This window comes from Aspergillus piperis (assembly GCF_003184755.1).
Source record: "Aspergillus piperis CBS 112811 unplaced genomic scaffold BO85scaffold_1, whole genome shotgun sequence".
NCBI classification, from domain to species: Eukaryota; Fungi; Ascomycota; class Eurotiomycetes; order Eurotiales; family Aspergillaceae; genus Aspergillus; species Aspergillus piperis.
The window spans coordinates 1,471,001-1,491,082 of NW_020291591.1; the positions used below are offsets into that span (position 1 = coordinate 1,471,001).

The following is a 20,082-nucleotide window of genomic DNA, read 5'->3' on the forward strand; positions in this document are numbered from 1 at the left end:
AGTGTGAGTGTATGGTACAATAGATACGGAAACAAGATCACACTCGACAACGACGACAATCACAACAACTATAACATGGCAAGGATTGGAAGGGACCACGAGGTGGGTCCGGATTGAATTGAACATGCAGCGCACAGTGCATGCGCAGGCAGATGGGACATAAGCAAGATTTCAAGCAGAGAATAACATTGAGGACAAAAAAGACAAACAACCTCCTTGAAGTGCCAGGAGGTCGATAAACATCATGAATTAAGAATAAAAATGAATCGGGTATATGATGGATTGTTTCCCAAGAACGCCGTTCGAGGTATCAGATGAGACTGGAATCAACATGGTGGTAGATGGTGTGTCAAATTATATGGTCGTTCTGCTTTTCAGCAAGGTATTGCATCCGGGGCAGCCGAAATGCCCCTCCCTCCAACTTAGATGGCTGGTGCACCCGGGTTCGGTTGCTTGATTGAGTTGAAGAGGTACTCCGGAGGAAGCCTCCGCATGTTGGAAGGACGGTCCATTCCGACTCCTTGAGGAGCCCGCATGTAACCTTGACGACGGCGTTGGATCTTGTTGAAGATGATACCGGCGATGACGATCAAGAAAACACAGCCAAGAGCGCAACAGAACGAGATGAGAACGACAATGCCGTTGGACAGGTGCTTGCCTGGTTGATACGTTAGAATTTGATACTACAGTCAATTAGATGAGAAGAAAGACATACCTCCGCTTGTGTAAGGGTTTGAATTCGCGAAAAACATGCGAGCAACGCTGCCTGGCTGGCCGTCAGAGGTGGAAGACAGCATGAAAGGTATCATTGTTGTCCCGTTGTATAGGGCCGCGGAGGCGTTTCCAAAGTCCGGCAGCTGGAGCCGACCAGTGACCAGAAGCATCTGGTCATCGTTCAGGTTGCTCACATCATCGTGATTCTTGTTGATGGGAAGAACCTCAAGCCCACGGATTTCTGTTTCGTCATCGAACATGTTCCTCACGAAACTGAAGCTAGAACCGTCATAGGCGGCAAGGAAGCTGGAGCCGTTGGCATACACGCCCGCAAGCCAAAACTTGGACACCGCGGTGTTAGCCGGGGTGAAGGCAGTGATGCTTCCAGGAATGTCAGAGGTCGAAGCCCCTTCGAAAGTCTGCCAACTCTGTTTCTTGACGGTATAGGTCGCGACTACGGACTGGTTCCCGTCGATGTTGAGATCTCCAATTGCCAACAGTTCCTTACTGTTGAGCCACTTGAGCGCCAGCACAGTTCCATTCAGACTCGCGCCTGGCCTATTCCACTGCCGGTCTTCTGTGTCCCAGTAGCAAACACCCGGGCAGGGCAGAGCCCCCGCGCTTTGAAAGTTCCCTGCAACATAGATGTGCTTTGAGTTGGGACGGGCAGCAATGGCATTCACCGTCACATCGTCGCCAAGGAAGCGGGGTGGCTGGTGTTGGGAAAACGTGTTGTTTTCCATACTGTAAACCACCAGACCGTTCAATGTCGAACCACTGACGCTTCCAGTAACATTTCCACCTGCGTAGAGAACGTTGTCTGAGATTGCCAACGCCAAGAAGGTGGAGTTGCTGTCAATGCCTGCACCTAGACCACGGATGGTGGCGGCATTGCCATCAAGTATGGCGAGGTTATTGATCGCAGACCCGTTGGTCGCATTAGTAGTGAAGTGGCCACCTAAAATCGTGAGGTTGTTGCTCGAGCTCGTATCAAAAAGACCTGTGTAGGTCTGACCGCTTGTGTTGAAATCCGTCAGCAGAGGCTCCAGACCCAGCTCGTTGTCGTAGAGAAGAGCAACAGCGCCGGCCGCAGCAAGACCACCGGAAGAAAGACTACCGGCAAGTATAGTTGCATTGTCTGCCTCGGCAAAGGCTGACAGTTGTCCAGCAAACTCGTATTGGCTGACGTTGAGGTTCTGAAGCCAGTTGTTGCGCGAAGGAACCCAGACGGCAAATCCAGGGACGTTGGTTGCTGGGCTGTCATCAAAGGCTAGCAGCTGATCGAAATTGCCACTAATACCAATGATCGTCTCGTTAAGATCCAAGGAGACATTTAGCTTGAGAGCAAGGACATCGCTAACAGGACCATTGACACCGGCGCCCAATGCCGACCACGTCTTCGAGTCGAAAGAATACGCTGCGACGTAACTCAGGCCATCGTTTCCACCACTATATGTATCAGTGAAATTTCCACCGACATAAAGGTTGTCGCCCAGCACCGCCATGCTAGCCACTTCGGAGTTCAATCCACCCTTGGGCATTGCTGTCGCATTTCCATCCTGTTCAAAGTACATGATGTTCTCGATATTGGAGCTCGAGAAATTACCACCGACGTATACGATCTTATCATGGCTGGCCAGGGCGTTGACGGAAGCTCCATCTTCGAGTGCCAAGCCTGCCTGATCGATCGCGGAAGCCGTGACGTTGGTGCTGTCATCCGACGGATTGTAGTCAAAAAGGCCATTCAAGTTATCACTCGAATTGCCTGACACCGAGTTTGCCACGAACTGAACCAGTGAGGCTACCACAGTGACATTGTTGCCTTGGCCGGTTGTCGGAGTCAACTTGACACGGGGACGGAAAGAATCATCGCTGGCATCCACATGGCCGGTATAGATGGTGTCGTACTTTTCATACAAATTGGTTTGGTAAATAAGCGTTTGGACAGGTTCATCGGTATCACTGGTAGGGGTAACTGTCACATTGACGATGCCACGGGAATCACAGGTACTATCCTGCTCACAACCGGGTGTGTACAGCTTGATTGAATAGTTTCCGGAAAGCTTGACATCGGGTTCAAACACCACTGAAGCACTGGTTGCATTTGACTCTGTCACCTGCGTGGTCAAGTATTCAGACGAGCTCTGGCCGGACGGTGCGACAGACCACGACCCTGTGCGAGTTGACTTTGATGGATAATCGGAACCAGAGCAGGTCGGTTCGTTAAAAGCATTCATGGCGTATGCATAAATGTCTGACAGCCATTAGATTTCACGTTCAGCGTAAGGAAAAAGAGACGGTAACTCACTGGTCTCGAACATTTCGATCCCGTTCAGACCGGCACCCTTGCCGTACCAGTCCTGGATCTCGATCTGAAATCCGCTCATGCCAACACTGTTGACGAAACGGAACTCGCGATACTTCTCCGATGTGCTGTTTGAAAGGGAGCAAGACTGATCGCAGTGGACGTCCTGGCCGGTGTCGGGGTCGGTATATGTCAAGTTCATAATTCCATTGTCCGGAAGTCTTCTGAACAGGAACGTTTTGGTGCCGCGTCCCTCATAATGAGTGTTGTACAATCGGAATTTCGTAGGGTAATATTCGAATCCCATCATGGCGCGCCAGTACCCGGGGGAATAATCCGCTAACAGCCAAGTCTTGCCTTCGCCATCGTCGCCGCTCGTCTGACATATAATGTTACTAGGACTGATATAGCCGCTTGTCGAGGATTCTGCGTCGGAAGTAATCGTAGCATTCTGAAGGTTGATCACCTGCAGCCCTTTCTCGGATGATGTAGAATTGCCGGTGCCGTCAAAAGAACCGCCCCAAATGATATGACCATTGCTGTCTTTCAAGATCGAGTTGACGGGCCCGTTGAGGCCTCCAAACGTCAAATTCGACCAGCCTTCATCTCCGATCCAGGCCACGGCGTTCGTGATGTTGTAGTATGTGAAGTTTCCTCCGACATAGACACTGTTCGTTTCCTGGTCGCAAAGTAATGCCGATACCGAGCCCGACAGACCTGACAATGCTGTCACCTTGTTCGAGTCCGGATTGTACAGCGCGACACCTTCCGAGTCGACGCCTCCCAAGCTGGTGAAGTTGCCTCCGACAAAAATACCCGAGAAGGTTCCGTCTTTCTTCGTGAAGGGGCACATCGCACGGATATGGGCGTTGGACGACTCGAGTGACGTGAGGATTCCGTTCGGGAGAGGGGTGAGAAGGGATTGCGCGTTATCATTTTCGGTAGCGGTATCGGACTGTTCGGTGTATTGATAGAGGGAAATGGCATCGAAGTCTCCTGTGAAAGCGATTTGGCCTAATGGCGACAGATCTAATTCGGGCTCTGAGACGGATTGAAAGGTGAGTGCGTAAGCGGGGGTCGACTGGAGAAAATAGCCAAGGCGGAGGACAGTCGACAAGCCAGCCGTCGCAGGCCCAAACAGTGAGGGTGCCCTCATTGTTCAGGTTCGCGACGACAGGCCAAAGAAAGGTTGAAGGCCAGGGATTGATTGAAGAAAGGGAATTGGAAAACAAATTGCCTGAACCCGAGTAAGGCGGTTGAAAGAGATCTGGATAGATTGATCAAAAAGAAACGACAGTGGTTATTCCTAATAGGAGGCTGAGCTACCAGCACGAGGAACACGAGAAAAGGAGTGGTCGGGCCCAGAAAACATTAATAGACGAAGGTGTAGAAGAACAAAAAAAAGAAAGGAACGAAGATAGAGATAAGGAACGAATGTGATCTCAGGCAGAGATAGCCCGATAGTACAAGAATGGCCACAGCCAGGTGAAAATTAATTAATTAACGAATGACTGGGAGAAGAAGTTGGATGGAGCGAACGAGTGACATGGCCGGCAGGGGCTTGTTTGTTCCCAGAGAAGTTGCTGGTAGTCTAGTAAGTTACTTAGTAGTTGGTTTTTCAGGTACCATCATTTCCCGCCCGGTCATTGCCCATTTGGCTGCGTTCCGGGTTCCACCAGCTGCGCAGTCAGCAGCTCTCGATGGCTCGTTGGTGAGGGGCCCTCGGGATGCTCATCGGCCCGGCAGGTGAAACGCAACATTACTCGCTCGCTAGAGGGCCCATTGTTGCGTATGAGCCACGGAATGGAGCTACTCTCACTTGGGGAGCCAGTTTTGTGTCCACCGACCGCAGAGTGGGGGCAGCCCTCAATTACGAGCTTCATTCCATTTCCTGTACTATCGAAGTGGTCACATCATTATTGGTATTTGCATACCCTTCAACTCTCCGATCAGGTTGGAAAAAGATGCTAATGGAAGGGCTCTAGACTACTGCCATCAGGAAAGAGGCTGGTTTGATCATCCACGCAGGATCACTACTTGCGCCTCCGAATGAGAGACACCTTGCAGCCGGTGGGTTTCCTATTATTAGGTGATCTTCTCCATTCACCGGACGCCTAGTATTGGACGCCGTCACAGCGACAGTAATGACGGGCAGCATCGGGAGACTGGGACGAAGTTAAACATTCTAGAGGTCTTCATTTCACAAACGTCAGTCCAGGATCAATGCATTCCACCATATTGAAATCATCCTTACTGGCGGTGTACTATGCAGCTAGAGTCGCATGAACAGGTTATAGAAGTCTAATTCCATATACCCACCGCAGGAGCTACATTAGGTTTATCTAACACGATACACCTACATGCAGCTACATCGTGTTTATTCTGATCTGCTCTGTACTAGACTCAATCCTTCTTATTATCGCCTGGAGGCAGCCGTCTCATACTCTCAGGTATAGAATCACGAGTTTTGGGCACTCACCGACAGTATTCATCTCATTCCCTCGAACCATAATCAAAAGCTGCATCAGGTGATATTAGTGCTTAGCCCCCAGGATTTCTGCATAGTGTTAGATATCACACCCGTCACAGACAGTGCTGTGTGGGTTGACTTTTCTGTCTTTGCTACGGGGATGGATTCGTGATATCCTTTCTTGTAGGATTCCAGAACAGTAGTTGTTTGTTTCTTCGATGTACTCCGTACTTATATTTTGCTTTAGACCTTGATATAAACCATACACGCGGGGAGCTCTCTCTATCAAATGTAAATGCCATCCTGTTCATGTACATGCCTTGCCAAGAGCAATCGTGGCCTCCTATAGTGACAAGTCAGATGAACCCTGTCGTTGCCAGCATGCATTGGATATGTAAAATTTGTATCCCGAGAATGAATAGAACACTGCAAGTAAGAGCCCAGTTGTCAGTCAGGCAATCTTCTGGAGACGGGAGCAATAAGGCCGTCTTTATCCATCTCGTCCTCGACATACAACAAGTGCACGCGAGGTCCCCAACAGAACTATAGTCCCCAGGTTACATATGCGCAGAAAGCACCATGGCTAGGCCAAGCTTGGTCAGGAATGAAATGTATCCAAAATCTTCCAGAAACCATGAATGCTCAGATTATGAAATGGCTCGGATTACCGGAGATGCCCAGTCATTAACTGTCACTCGCGGCACATCATCTGACGTAGAAAGTAGACGGTTGATCTGCATGGTCTCCAATAGAAAATTTATTGGCGTAGTTGCACTGACGTTGGATATAGTTCTCTTGTTTTTCTAGACTACCAACTGCTCGCTTTTGGCTGTGGGCTCATAGTTAGTTCTGACTATGGGGGCGATTAACAATTAGTCTAGTAACTATTCGTTAATCGCGTTATTTTAAATGGGTGCTTGGTTCTCGACGCTTGTTCGCTTCTGGAAATTTTTCCTATATACTACGGTCATTTAGTAGTTTTCTGGCTTGTAATTCTTCGGCGGAGATATGCTGCTGGAATAGTAGTAGCAATAACTTCAATGTACGTTATGTGGAAGTATTAGCCGAAATATATAGATCCGAATAACACTCCACAAGTCGTACTACGGGCAACGAAGTCAAGGTGATGCCAACATGAGTGTGTGGGAATGTGCCCTAACTACTAAAAGTAACACTACAAGTGATAAATTAGTACTAATATAAATGTATCACTACCGAGCACCCCTCGTCTCAATATGTTGAGTGACATAGATCAAACCCATGCTAGCAGTATCGGACAGTAACAACCCTGTTTCTGAGGTCTACCTCCTGAAGTGGTGAGCAAGCAAACTGATCTTGAATTTAATAATATGAGTATTCTTCAGTGTTATGACAACCACCTCACTTGAGATTAGGCAACCAGACATCTTGACCGTGGTTGACTGTTACTGCCTCAGGCACCAAACACTAAACCAATTCTGCAGAAGTGGTGCCAGGAACTTGCCGCACCGCGTAAGAGGCATAGCCGCGCGCAACGCGAGACTCCAGGAAAAAGGATATCGGAGCTCAGTATCGGAAGTAGCTCAAACACCTTATCTGCAAAAAGCACACTCAACTCACCAACCATTCTATTGGAATTTGTCGCCGCTTTGAGGGCAACTGATTCGACTCTTTCAATACCCAATACGCTTATTGTGACACCCTTGAGGGCTCCTCCAAAATGTGAGCGTCTTCACTATCATCGCCGGCTACGGGGCTAATTACTCTTTCTTCTAGGGAGAGCTTCGATAACATCTATCTCGACCTCTCGAAGCAGCATGGAAAGTGCAAGCTGGCGGAATCTGGCTTAGGATGGAAGCCTTCCGGTGGAGGCGAAACGTTCACTCTTGACAGCAGCAATATCGGCGCAGCCCAATGGAGTCGAGCAGCAAAGGGATATGAGCTGAAAATCTTGTCGCGCTCCTCGGGAGTCATCCAGCTTGATGGATTTGACCAGGAGGTATGTCCGGGAATAAGTCTGAGTGATGTCAATATGAGGAAAGAGGCTGTTCTAATCTTTGCCTCCGTGGACGCTAGGACTTCGAGCGATTGAGCAAAGCCTTCAAGATCTGGTATGGTATCAACATGGAAAGCCGAGAGCACGCTCTTCGTGGATGGAACTGGGGCAAGGCAGAATTCACCAAAGCAGAACTATCCTTCAACGTGCAGAACCGACCGGCATTCGAAATCCCCTACTCCGAGATATCGAACACGAACCTTGCCGGAAAGAATGAAGTCGCTGTGGAATTTGCTCTTGGTGGCGAGGGTAACGAGCCCGCCAAACCGGCTGGTAGCACGAAGAACCGTGGTCGCAAGGCCGCTTCGGGTCCGGACGAACTTGTTGAGATGCGATTCTACATCCCAGGAACGGCCGTGAAGACGGAGAAGGGTATCAAGGAGGAAAATGCGGAGAACCCGGACGAAGAGAACGGAGCCGAGGAAGAAGAGGGCGAAGAGCAGAATGCAGCAAACTTGTTCTACGAGATGCTCATGGACAAGGCGGAGATTGGAGATGTGGCAGGCGACACATTCGCTACTTTCTTGGATGTCCTGCATCTTACACCCAGGTGCGTATCACCCAGACGATATCTTGGATGTGTGTTAACGAAATTGCAGAGGTCGGTTCGATATCGACATGTACGAATCATCCTTTCGGTTACGCGGTAAAACCTACGACTACAAGATTCAATACGCTTCTATCAAGAAGTTCTTCCTGCTTCCGAAGAACGATGACACACATACATTGATCGTTCTGGGTCTTGATCCCCCGCTACGACAAGGCCAGACTCGCTACCCATTCTTGGTAATGCAGCTGAAGTTGGACGAGGAAATCAGCTTGGAGCTCAACATGACAGAGTGAGTACAGCAGATGAATCAGTGGATCGCATACAGCTGACAATCTATCAGTGAACTCTTGGAAACTCGCTACAAGGACAAGTTGGAGCCCCGCTACGAGGAACCCATCCACCAGGTGGTCACGAAGATCTTCCGTGGCCTGTCAGGCAAGAAGGTCATCATGCCGTCGAAGGACTTTGTCAGGTCAGTGAAACGGTATCCCATGCTAGCTTATGCTCTACTTACTGACATCCTACAGCCATCACGGTCACAGTGGAGTCAAGTGCTCCATCAAGGCGAACGAGGGTCTCCTCTACTTCTTGGATAAGAGCTTGATTTTCGTCCCCAAGCCTGCCACTTACATCCAGATTGAGAACATTGCGATCATCACCATGTCTCGTGTGGGTGGTGCCATCTCGGCCAGCAGAACATTTGATATCACAGTTAGCTTGAAGGCTGGCCTGGGAGAACACCAATTCAGCAACATCAACCGGTATGTGGATCTCTATAACGCTCAAATATTTAGCAGAGGCTAACATTCCCTAGCGAGGAGCAACAACCCCTCGAGGAATTCTTCAAGGCGAAGAACATTCGCTTCAAGAACGAAATGTCCGACGATGTATGTGTAACCTTGCAAATTCCTCATCCATTCGCGTGTTCATCATCACTAACCTCCCTGACTAGGCCTCGGCTCTCATTGCGGCAGCTCTTGACAATGACGACATGGGCTCCAGCGACGACGAGGGTGTCCGGGCTGACCGCGGCTCGGCCGATGAAGACGAAGAATCCATTGACGAGGACTTCCAGGCTGAGTCTGATTCTGACGTGGCGGAAGAATACGACTCCGCGCACGAGAGCAGCGGCAGTGCCAGTGACGCCGAGATGGGTGATGCATCTGATGGAGAAGACGATGACGAGGATGAGCCCATGTCAGAGGCGGAGGGAGCGCGGCCGAAGAAGAAGACGAAGGTTGGAAAATAATTTAACGTCTTAAGCCCGTTGCTTGTATTATTTTTTTTCCCAACCGCGTTCCCCCATTGTTATGATGATTATCGCATAATGAACCGGGCTCATCTATCTGGATGACATTTAGCATAGTCCTTCTGCCTCTCTTACTCTGTACTTGGATTTTTGACATCCCTGTAAATGTATACTAAAAACATGGCATACAAAGGACCGTTGACCCCAACTGAACACAACCATCGTTAGCTAGCTAACTAGGAAATCCCGTCCACCACCACCATAGCAAGTAGTACCACATCACCATACTGTACCCAAAACACCACAACAACAAGACACGTCCAACAGCCCTCCAACATGATTTCCTCCTAAAGTTTGCTTATTGGCAACACTATCGATTATCACCTGCATGTCATGTGCATAACATGTCATAAACCAGGACGCGACGCCGATCCATGTTCGTTTCGTCCGTCCGTCCGTTCGTTCGTTCGTTCGTATCCATGATCTACGATCATAGAACGAGAACCCTCCCCGGCCAAACCTTCTGTACAGTAAGTGGGGGGGAAATGGATTCGACTTGTAACATCCTCAATCATGAATACGTGCCTCAATATAGGATATATCACATGCCATTATTGTATCCCTATCCCTACTGGGAGGTCATTACTATACTAGTACTAGTACTACTAGTATTAGTAGTAGTAGTTGGGGTTAAGCGAGCTTGCACTAATTAAGTAATACTGTACGTAGTAGTAGTATTTACTGTAGTTGCTGCATGTATGTATGTATGTATGTATGTTTGTTTACTGCAGGATGAAAAATATGCCCGATTGCCATGGTTATTTCAAACCTGTCTTGCATGTTGGGTGGTTACGATAGGTTCGGATGTTGATGTGCGGTGTAGGGGGGTGTTTGTTGTGTGTGAGGCAGAGGCAGGAGTAAGTGTGTGTGTAAGTAACTGTGTAGCCTCATGATTTACTCCGAGTCGGGTTTCTGGCTCCCTTGCTCTGTGCACTGGTTCGATCATGGGCGATGCAGGGTTGGTGGTGGTGGTGGTGTTTCATTGGGTTTGGGATATTTATAGAAGGATAGGGTGGTTTAATTAGATAGAAAGTAGATACAGGAAGCAGGTAGGGTGATATCTTGTTTTGGGGAGAGGGTGAATCCCAGAGAAGGAAATATCTTATACAACCCCTCCTTTTCATGGAAGTAACATTTTGGACGTAAATTCGGAGAGAGATGAATGAAATTCGGATCGACTGGACTCAAATACTTTCTCTTTCGTAGTAGTGCTAGAATTAACCGGCAAGTTCCTATGGTGTGACGCCTGCTTCCAGACCGTTGGGCGAAGCAGCAATGATTGGCTGAGGAAGGAAAAGCCTTGACTGCAACTTACGGCATACGATGTTATTCCGGCCCCGACACAACAGAGTCAGTGTCCATTATGGGTATTAGTCGGTGCAGTGGTATTCTTCCTCCCCCCTGACTGCTTGCCGTCCCGCCCGTTACGCGGTTACGCATGGAAATACAGACTAGCCTGCTTTTGCTTTGCTCCTCCCGAAGGAGAGAAGGTGTTGTCCCGTGCGGTGCCAGCAACCTTTTCTTTTCCTGCCGATTCCATAGCTTACTTACCAGCTGCTTCTTACGCCCGATTATCTGTATGTCGTTCAAGACAGGTGGGTTGGGCTTGCGTATAAATGGCCATCGGATGATACTTGCAGGTCCCAGATGATTCGCACCGTCCTTCCAACTAATAATAGCCCACCCGCAGCGGATCTGTCTTGGAAAGCAAACCTGGGAGTGGTTGCCGTCGACCCAAGGTCCGGTAGATTGAGCACTGTGCAGGACACACGGGTCAGGAGTTCAATTTATCATTTATCAGGCCTTCCTGATTGTACAGCTCCAAAACCTCGCCCTCCCAAAGTGGAATTCTCCCATTCCCGGATGCACATCCTATTAGTTACTAGATAGTCAATGGCTCCAGGGTTGGTTGGTTGGTTGGCTGAATTCGTTCCCCACGATCTTACTGACTTCGTACTGTAGTACACCTGACCCCCCGGGGAGAATGGTTTCGCATCTCTTATTAAGCTAGTGGTGTCCAAAAGATCTCGAGGGACTTTAAGTTTGACTTTGGGGGATTTTCTTATTGCTTTTTTATTTGTTATGGACATGTCCGGTTAAGAAAAAAAAAAAAAAATCACTGGTTCTGTTGCTAAGGTAGTAGGTAAGTACAGTAGTGACAGTTAAAATACTTCAGGGTAATTAGTTCGCAATGAAGTTCCGAGTAAAATAATGATGACCATGGAGCCGTTGAAATTCGGAATGTCGCGGTTCTAGATAAGTGTGGGAGGGGTGTAAACAATAGGTAACGCTGGGAAAGAAACTCCAATTGATCATAGATAGAGAGGATGAAAAAGTGTCATATTTAAAAACCAAACGGTGTGCAATCAAACCCTCCATTGGGGAAATAAAATAAAAGTGGGCGACAGGACAGCAGGACTAAAAGGGTTGATTAACTAGTTAGCCTGCCTTCCCATACAGTCAGTCAGTAAGTTAGGTTAGTTTAGTTTGGAGCAAAGTAGAGAGAAGAGAAACCAGAGCCCCCCCTTTCTTTCTCGGACAGGGCCACCAAACAGTCTGGCTCCAACGACTAAACCACACCCCCATCACTCCGCAGGTCCCAATCGCTCTCCCTCTTTCCCCTGTTCCCTCAGTACGTATTCACTTCTCTCTTTCATCGTCCTTTTCATTTCTTCTCCCCGACTTTTGTTTTTTTCCTGTTTCGTTTCGCATCATCTCCTCCACACTCTGCTTTTTTAGCTGTGTTTTTGAGATCCTCCTTGGGTTCCAGCTATAATCCCATCCTCTTGGCTCGTTATTGAACTGAACCTCACCCTTTTACCGGTGAATAATAGTATCCAGGTACGCAGGCTGGCTCCTCTATTTTCTGGCCCCCCTCCCCTCCTCCCTACCTTCTCTTCTGCATCCCCACAGACCATACGTGGAATACGGTTATCCTCCACGTTGCTGCTTCGATTATTGCGGCTTCCAGACCTTCCCCTTGACTGCTTCCTGCAAGGACTTTGTCGCTAACGAAGAAGGTACTACCTATTCAGGGGAACTTCCTCATCGACGCTCGCTACCACCTGCTTCCTCTACGCTCGCTTCTCATATTACCTGCACACCCTTCACTTCCACAATGGGTAAGCTTGTCGCCCTGTACCCTTCCTTTCATCAACCTGGGATTTGAAAGAGACATCCCCCCTTTTCTACCTGCCACCAATTCTCCCTATCGTGTCCGAAACCCTGCATCCTAGCGCGTTGTGATACCACCATGGCACGTTCCAGGAACCGAAGTGCGGATGGACGCTCTCAAGGAGATTCGGAAGCTCCTCCAAGCTTCCTCCAGAAGGGCTCGCAGAGACCGAAGCGCCATTCGTTTTCGCCTGCCCTCGATCGCTTGTCTTCCGAAAGTGAACGACAGGATGATGAACCAGTTGCTGACTCTGCTTCGCACAATGTAGCTACACCACCCCCTGCACCGGTTGCCAATGGCACGCCCGTTTCGTCCTCTCCCCCCAGCAGCAAGCCCAGTTCGCCCTTCGTTGAGCGCAGTAACCCAATGGGCGCGGGAAACGCTCAGACCGTGAGCTCCAAGGACCCCAAGGCTGTTGCTCAAGCTGCTACGGATATGAAGAATGTCGTTCGCCGGAAGCTGACCGGCTACGTTGGTTTTGCCAACCTGCCCAACCAATGGCACCGTAAGAGTGTCCGCAAGGGATTCAACTTCAACGTGATGGTTGTTGGTAAGTGCCCAACAGGCGGAGCCACGCATGGCTGCAATTTGTCCAATCTAATACGCCACTAGGTGAGTCCGGCCTCGGAAAGTCGACTCTCGTGAACACACTCTTCAACGCCTCGCTCTACCCTCCTAAGGAACGCACCGGCCCCAGCCACGATATCATCCCCAAGACCGTTTCTATCCAATCTATCAGCTCCGATATTGAAGAGAACGGTGTCCGTCTCCGCCTGACCGTGGTGGACACCCCCGGATTCGGTGATTTTGTTAACAACGACGACTCGTGGCGCCCGATTGTGGAGAACATCGAACAGAGATACGATGCCTACCTGGAGGCCGAGAACAAGGTCAACAGAACCAACATTGTCGACAACCGCATCCACGCTTGCGTCTACTTCATCCAACCCACTGGCCACTCCCTGAAGCCCCTCGATATCGAAGTCATGCGCAGGTTGCACACCAAGGTCAACCTGATCCCTGTGATCGCCAAGGCTGACACCTTGACGGACGAGGAGATTGTGGACTTCAAGAAGAGGGTAGGTTGACCCCTGGTTCCATTTCTTTTAGTATAGTATGCTGATGCAATCACTCTCAGATCTTGGCCGATATTCAGCACCACTCCATTCAGATCTTCGAAGGCCCCCGCTATGAGCTTGACGACGAGGAGACTATTGCCGAGAACCAGGAGATCATGTCCAAGGTCCCGTTCGCTGTCGTTGGTGCCAACTCCGAGGTCACGACCCCTGATGGCCGGAAAGTGCGCGGTAGAAGCTATCCTTGGGGTATCATCGAAGTCGACAACGAGGAACACTGCGACTTTGTCAAGCTGCGCCAGATGCTGATCCGCACCCACATGGAGGAGCTCAAGGAACACACCAACAACTCTCTGTACGAGAACTACCGCTCCGACAAGCTTACCCAGATGGGCGTGGCCCAGGACCCAAGCGTCTTCAAGGAGGTCAACCCCGCTGTCAAGCAGGAGGAGGAGCGTGCCCTCCACGAGCAGAAGCTCGCCAAGATGGAGGCCGAGATGAAGATGGTCTTCCAACAGAAGGTCGCAGAGAAGGAGAGCAAGCTGAAACAGAGCGAAGACGAACTATACGCCCGACATCGCGAGATGAAGGACCAACTGGAACGGCAACGTCTGGAGTTGGACGAGAAGAAGGCGCGCCTCGAAAGTGGGAGGCCAATCGAAAAGGAGCCGAAGCGAAAGGGATTCTCGCTTCGTTAGACGCACCACGCACGCATGACTGGTACCCCGATGCCTTTGCCAAGGGACTTACATCAAGGACCACCGAGGTTACGGATGGTCGTCGGAGGCACTCAGGTGGTTTTATGTTGATTTCTCCACGACTCCCGATTGACCGCACGCTCTTTCTAACCCGCCGCCTCTTTCTCTTGTGTTTATTTGTTCTCACCCCCACACTCCCTCAAACCTCTACTTTTCTCGTATCTGCTTCCAGTAATGACTCTATTATCGACCGGGTGGACCGCAGAAGAAAAGACAGCCTTTGTTTCTTTTTTCTCTTCTTCAGCCGAAACCAACCACCAGTTGGGGCTTGACTAGGAGATGTGGCCGGAACACCGGAGCTGAATCCAGCTTGGTGATAATGTCTGGATGCTCCCGTGCTTCTGGTCGTGGAATCGCAAGACGACGCACGGGGTGACGGCCTGGAAGACCGCTTTGGGTTCGGAATTCACTGCTTCATGTCCACCATTCGCTTCTTGTTATGTACTTTTGCCTACGCTATACCTTGTTCCCGTCCGATTTCCTATTCCCCGTTGTGGCCTGGTACTCCTACTTTTTATTTCGTCTTCGGTACACTTTTTATTTTTTTTTGCCTCTTTTACACCATTTTAGTGAGATCACCCACCCCTGACCATCTTTTTATTTTCTGGACGTTTTTCCTTGTTCCTCTGCTGTTTCTGTGCGCTAGTTGTCAATCTGAAGTGTTATTGAAGAGCGAACGATACGATAATGGAAGCGGGAGGTGTATGAGCGAAGAAAGCAAGACGAAGCTGGAGGTGCTTCGGGCGGTTGTGATGTATTGTTCCATGGCCATCTGGGTGCGACAGCAGCAGAGCTCATTCGACGAAAGGCGTATTCAGTAAGAAGCGTGTAGGGTGGATATATGCCTACTGTGACATAGTAATTTCAATCCAAAACAATCGAGCAGTATCCAGCTCAACACCGAGAAATGTGGGTGGGGCAGCTTTGTCGCTCACGATGAATCTCCAATTCTATTCGTATTAAGCATAGGGTATCAGAGTATTGTCTGTAGTTGCTCATGTTTTGGATACCCCTGGATGCTTCTTTAGGGAATTGATTTTGCTAGGCATAAGAGCCCTCAGTGACCGGAAGACCCAATCAGTAGATGCAATCAATAATCCGGATACCTACTAACCAACAATTACCCAGAATAGATTTGCACACGACATGGGAAAGAGCTCGCCTGGATCATGACATCGATAAGCTTTTTTCCACCGACGGTTGTGTTGCATCATTGCGGGCGGGCGACGTCACGGGAGTGCGGCTGATGCTCGAACGAACCAGTTGACCGAGGGAGACTAGGCTGAGTAGGACTAAAAGTAGTACGTAGTAGCTTCTTCCCTCAGCTGGCACACTTACTCTCTCCAACTTGCACCAGAACCGCCGTTCGTTCCCTTCAAGGCCAAAACCCACCGCTGTCCCCGCCCAGCCTCCCTTCCCAAGTGGATATCCATCTGCTTCCACCGCTCAATTAGTTTCCCCGATATTCTTTCTTCGTTCCTTCTCCTCCTTTTCCCTTTCCCTCCTCATCTACTATTGCTGTTGGCTGCTCCATTGCCGCACCGCCGTTCCACTCCCCGGTATCTCGGCCCTTTCTTACTACTAACCAACGACCCTCCCTACATTCCTGCTTCTTCATCCGACTTCCCGAGACAAGCGATCGCAATGGCCCCTGCTCCGCCCGCTAATCTGCCTCTGCCTGAGAGACTCAAGGCTCTGGCTCAAACACTGCAGTATGTGTCGCATGTCCCGGAACTGACGGCTGGTACTGACGAGGTCTCCCCTACTCAGATTTGCTTGGTTCGCTGGGTAGGTTATAGCTCCGCCCTATTTCGCACTGTCTGTTCTTTTTGGCGACGTTTCATCATACAATAAGACCACGGTCTTGGGCCTGGCCAGCAGGACTTGCCCACCGCACCATCCCTCACCAGTTCTCGCTTTGAACGGTCGGACCGAGCACATTCGCTAACGCATCATAGGCATGTGACGCTTCTCCTTTCGGTTTTCCGCTATGTTTTGTCCTACATTACGTTCAACTACTACTCCTCGTCGGCGCAGGTAGCCTACCGCCTTGCGTTTGTTTCCGCTGCCGCGACATACGGAATTGTGGTGTACAAGGGACACATTGCCCGTGGCCGTCTCCAGGGCAGTGTTCCCAACATTGCGCTGAAGCTGGCTGGTGATGAAAATGTTCAGTACCTCGGTAAGTGATGGCGATCAAAGAGCGAAGACAATGATACTGATAAGCGTAACTAGGTATGGCTTTGGTCTGGCTCTACTCGCGCCAGATCCCGTTGGCCCTGCTTCCTTTCAGCGTCTACTCCATCTTCCATGTTGCGACTTACACTCGTGCCCACCTGATTCCCACCATTCAGGGTCCCGCCCCTGGTGCCCCGGCCTCTCCCGCTTCTCCTAGCGGTCCTAAGCCCGCCGCCAGACCTTCTCCCTTGGCCGATACCATTGGACGGTTCGTCAAGCAGTACTATGACGCCAGCATGCACCTGGTCGCACAGCTGGAGATGTCTCTCCTCTTCCGCTTGGCCGTCGGCATCCTCACCTTCTCCAAGGGTAGCTTTGTGCTGTTCTTCTTCTACCTGGCCTTCTTCCGCGCCAGATACTCCCAGAGCTCCTTTGTGCAGCAGGCGGTCCGCCACTTCATCGCGAGAGTCGATGCTTCGGTTTCCCACCAGAGCACCCCCCCTGCGGTTCGCCAGGGTTGGGAGTCCTTCAAGGCTGCCGTGGGCCAGGCCTACGAGGCTACGGATCTCAACCGTATGAGCTCCGGTGCTGCGAAGAAGCCCCAATAGAGGGCCATCAGGATTGGTTCAGGACGTTCAGGATAACAACGGAATTGGTGAACTGCCCCGTGATTCTACGTGCATAGGATTTTTGGGAGCCGTTTGTTCTGGACACCGATCATTGAGACTGATGTGCCAGTAATGAATCTCCATGGCCAGCGATGTCGCCCTGGCCGAGGAGCACGGCCCTTTGATGAACAATGAAGGTTGTGAATAGTGGAGGCGAGACGAAGCGAGATTTGGGAGTAACATCCGGGATGGTACTTTTAATTGCTCAGGGGGAGAACGCGGAGGAAGGTTACGTGAAATGTCTCAGCAAGTTTTTTTTCTGTCCTTGAATACGTCTCATTGTTATATATTCCAATGCGACAGTATAATGTTAGTGGCTGTCGTACTCTGCCTTCCCACCGGATTATGAGGGATTAGTAGGATCGGAATTAGCCTATGGAGAGCGTCGGCGTCCGGCGGGTCCGATTAGACTTCCGATCGAGCGCGGAATTGTGATGCAGTGGCCACGGCTCAGTCAGCGCGTAAGCAACGCAGCGATAGGCGGATTGCCCGGCGGAAGCTTTAAGAGACAGATGCCTGAGGCTGCGATTCTAACTCGGACGGCGGAGAAAACAGGAAACCGACCGAAATTTTGGGGCCTCCCGGACGCTGGCGATGATGCCCGAAAGATCTTTTTTATCATCGAGAGGTGCGATGCTCCCAACTCCCCTCTCCCGACCAGTGTTGGCAACATAAATTCCCCCGGAATCCACCTTTTCTCCCGCCTTGCTCTACGCCCAGTTCCTCTCGACTGTCATCCCATTCTTGTCCGGGGTGGCGTCCTTCCGTTAAACCACAGTCGCTCGCCGCATCCCAACCCCCGTGGTCTGGTCCGCACCACGATCCGGTGGGTTGCGGTATCCTTGCAATGAGCTTGACCTCGCGCGTCTTGGGCCTGTTCACGACGACAGAGACACCGTCTACCGATCCCCCTTCTCCTGCGTCGGCCTCTCAGTTCCCCAACGTTGCTCCCGCTAGCAGCGACCATGTCTTTCATTCCGCCGGTCCGATAAGCGCATCCAGCGACCATAATGCTCAGAAGGCTACGTCCCTCGCGGACGAGGAGGAGCCTCGGCCTCCCTATCTACATGTATGTTTGTTGGTCTCGTGGAGTGCGACTATTCGACAAGCTTTGTCTTGATTGCATATACCCTCAGCTGTATTCTGACCATTGTTGCTTGGATAGGCTATGCTGGCTGGAGGTACCGGTGGTACCTGCGGTGACATGCTCATGCATTCGTTAGATACGGTGAAGACTCGACAGCAAGGCGATCCCCACTTCCCTCCGAAATATACCTCTATGACCTCGTCGTATGCGACCATCTATCGACAAGAGGGATTCTTCCGTGGTCTGTACGGTGGTGTTACGCCGGCGCTGTTTGGGTCTTTCCCTGGAACGGTCATCTTCTTTGGTGTCTACGAGTTCACCAAGCGGAAGATGATCGACTCTGGGATCAACCCTAATATCGCGTACCTGTCTGGAGGTAAGGGTGTTTGTTGCTTCGCCATGGGTGGGCGATACTAATTCGGTTGCCGCTAGGTTTCTTCGCCGATTTGGCTGCCTCCATTGTATACGTTCCCTCCGAGGTTTTGAAGACGCGGCTGCAGCTGCAGGGACGCCACAACAACCCGCATTTTAACTCGGGATACAACTACCGCTCGACCACCGATGCTCTACGCACGATTGTTCGCCAGGAGGGTTTCTCTGCCCTCTTCTACGGCTACCGGGCGACCATCTATCGTGACCTTCCCTTCTCGGCCCTGCAGTTCGCATTCTACGAGCAAGAACAACGGTTGGCGAAGGAATGGGTGGGCTCGCGAGACATTGGACTGCCCTTGGAAATTATGACTGCGGTTACGGCTGGTGGAATGGCAGGTGTGATGACTTGCCCGATGGACGTTGTCAAGACGCGGATCCAGACGCAGCAGAACCCGGAAAGCTTGAGCTCGACCAAGTCGGCGGGTGAACCTGCGTCGACGAAGGAGAGCCCGCGCCAGCATACGTCATCGCACACGACGTCCACCCTGCGCACCCACTCGCGACCCATCTCGACGTCTGGAGCATCGACGTCGGTCGCGCCGCCCGGGGCTCCCCGTCTGGATACCTCGTCTTTCTTCACTGGCTTGAAGATGATCTACCAGACCGAGGGCATTGCGGGGTGGTTCCGCGGAGTCGGACCCCGCGGAGTGTGGACCAGTATTCAAAGTGGAACAATGCTGGTCATGTACCAGTACCTTTTGAAGAAACTGGAAGCTTACCAGGGGGTGGATGATCTGAGCCCTTTGTGAGGGTAAGCTTTTAACTTGCATTGAAGATTTGGCATCTGCGAGCCGATAGTGAGATTACTATCAGCGGGTGTCTGGGACACACGGTGGGGGTGTCCGCTGTAGATAAAAAGAAAAGAGCGCACCACAACCGGAGCATGAGCATGAGCATGAGCATTATAGACGGCTATGTTGGAAGGGGTGACCGGACGGGAGTGGTATGATTTTTACTTTGTTCTTTCTTCTTTTTCTTTCTTTTCGGCTTCTTGTCTTCTAATTATTGGATTCCCATTCCCCTCCCGTCGTTTTCCCCGCATGTTGAGAGCTTGCATGATTGCATGATCGGGTGGTTGTGGTTCAGGGCGCGCATTTTGTTTATAGGAGGAAAGACATCATCTCATGTACGGATACTTTTACATTGATAGACATTAGACAAGGGCTGGTAATGAAGCATTGTATATTATTCTTCAAGCGAGAGAAGAGAGTTCTTATTGAGTAGAACCAGAGTTAATTACTGGCAGCAACAACAATAACAAAGCGATCGACAAAGAGAAACCCGCCAGTTGCCGAGGGGCGCGAGAAGAGAAAAAGTAAACAAAA

The 20,082-nt window shown here is 50.6% G+C and overlaps 7 protein-coding genes across 7 annotated transcripts; 5 read left to right on the forward strand and 2 right to left on the reverse strand.

The window, feature by feature from the left end:
• Positions 1-274: 274 nt before the first annotated feature.
• Positions 275-4,350, reverse strand: BO85DRAFT_15243 (putative cellular morphogenesis protein (Rax2)). Its single transcript, XM_025654158.1, has 3 exons — positions 3,023-4,350; positions 716-2,968; positions 275-658 (listed from the first exon to the last, which is right to left on the reverse strand). Exons 1-3 carry the CDS (start codon positions 4,173-4,175, stop codon positions 423-425), a joined length of 3,642 nt encoding a protein of 1,213 aa, XP_025520943.1. The 5' UTR covers positions 4,176-4,350; the 3' UTR covers positions 275-422.
• Positions 4,351-6,980: 2,630 nt separating this feature from the next.
• Positions 6,981-9,570, forward strand: BO85DRAFT_444364 (FACT complex subunit POB3). The gene is made up of 8 exons (XM_025659000.1): positions 6,981-7,190; positions 7,245-7,467; positions 7,545-8,074; positions 8,124-8,363; positions 8,415-8,546; positions 8,602-8,835; positions 8,889-8,961; positions 9,027-9,570. Coding segments are annotated over exons 1-8 (1,731 nt in total). The 5' UTR covers positions 6,981-7,188; the 3' UTR covers positions 9,324-9,570.
• A 481-nt stretch (positions 9,571-10,051) lies between these two features.
• BO85DRAFT_444368 (uncharacterized protein) lies at positions 10,052-10,522 on the reverse strand. The gene has a single exon (XM_025659001.1). It carries the CDS (start codon positions 10,327-10,329, stop codon positions 10,147-10,149), a length of 183 nt encoding a protein of 60 aa, XP_025520945.1. The 5' UTR covers positions 10,330-10,522; the 3' UTR covers positions 10,052-10,146.
• A 2,114-nt stretch (positions 10,523-12,636) lies between these two features.
• Positions 12,637-14,332, forward strand: aspB (septin AspB; the record flags this gene model as incomplete). The annotated part of the gene is made up of 3 exons (XM_025661365.1): positions 12,637-13,108; positions 13,171-13,637; positions 13,697-14,332. 3 exons carry the CDS (start codon positions 12,637-12,639, stop codon positions 14,330-14,332), a joined length of 1,575 nt encoding a protein of 524 aa, XP_025520946.1.
• Positions 14,333-14,570: 238 nt separating this feature from the next.
• On the forward strand, positions 14,571-15,345 carry BO85DRAFT_15332 (uncharacterized protein). Its single transcript, XM_025654161.1, has one exon. It carries the CDS (start codon positions 14,809-14,811, stop codon positions 15,211-15,213), a length of 405 nt encoding a protein of 134 aa, XP_025520947.1. The 5' UTR covers positions 14,571-14,808; the 3' UTR covers positions 15,214-15,345.
• A 370-nt stretch (positions 15,346-15,715) lies between these two features.
• BO85DRAFT_473658 (uncharacterized protein) lies at positions 15,716-17,554 on the forward strand. Its single transcript, XM_025662632.1, has 4 exons — positions 15,716-16,104; positions 16,163-16,180; positions 16,351-16,574; positions 16,628-17,554. The coding sequence occupies exons 1-4, from the start codon at positions 16,037-16,039 to the stop codon at positions 17,176-17,178; spliced, it is 861 nt and encodes a 286-aa protein (XP_025520948.1). The 5' UTR covers positions 15,716-16,036; the 3' UTR covers positions 17,179-17,554.
• Positions 17,555-17,841: 287 nt separating this feature from the next.
• Positions 17,842-19,958, forward strand: BO85DRAFT_386921 (putative mitochondrial carrier protein). Its single transcript, XM_025656647.1, has 3 exons — positions 17,842-18,307; positions 18,404-18,701; positions 18,758-19,958. The coding sequence occupies exons 1-3, from the start codon at positions 18,086-18,088 to the stop codon at positions 19,504-19,506; spliced, it is 1,269 nt and encodes a 422-aa protein (XP_025520949.1). The 5' UTR covers positions 17,842-18,085; the 3' UTR covers positions 19,507-19,958.
• Positions 19,959-20,082: the final 124 nt, after the last annotated feature.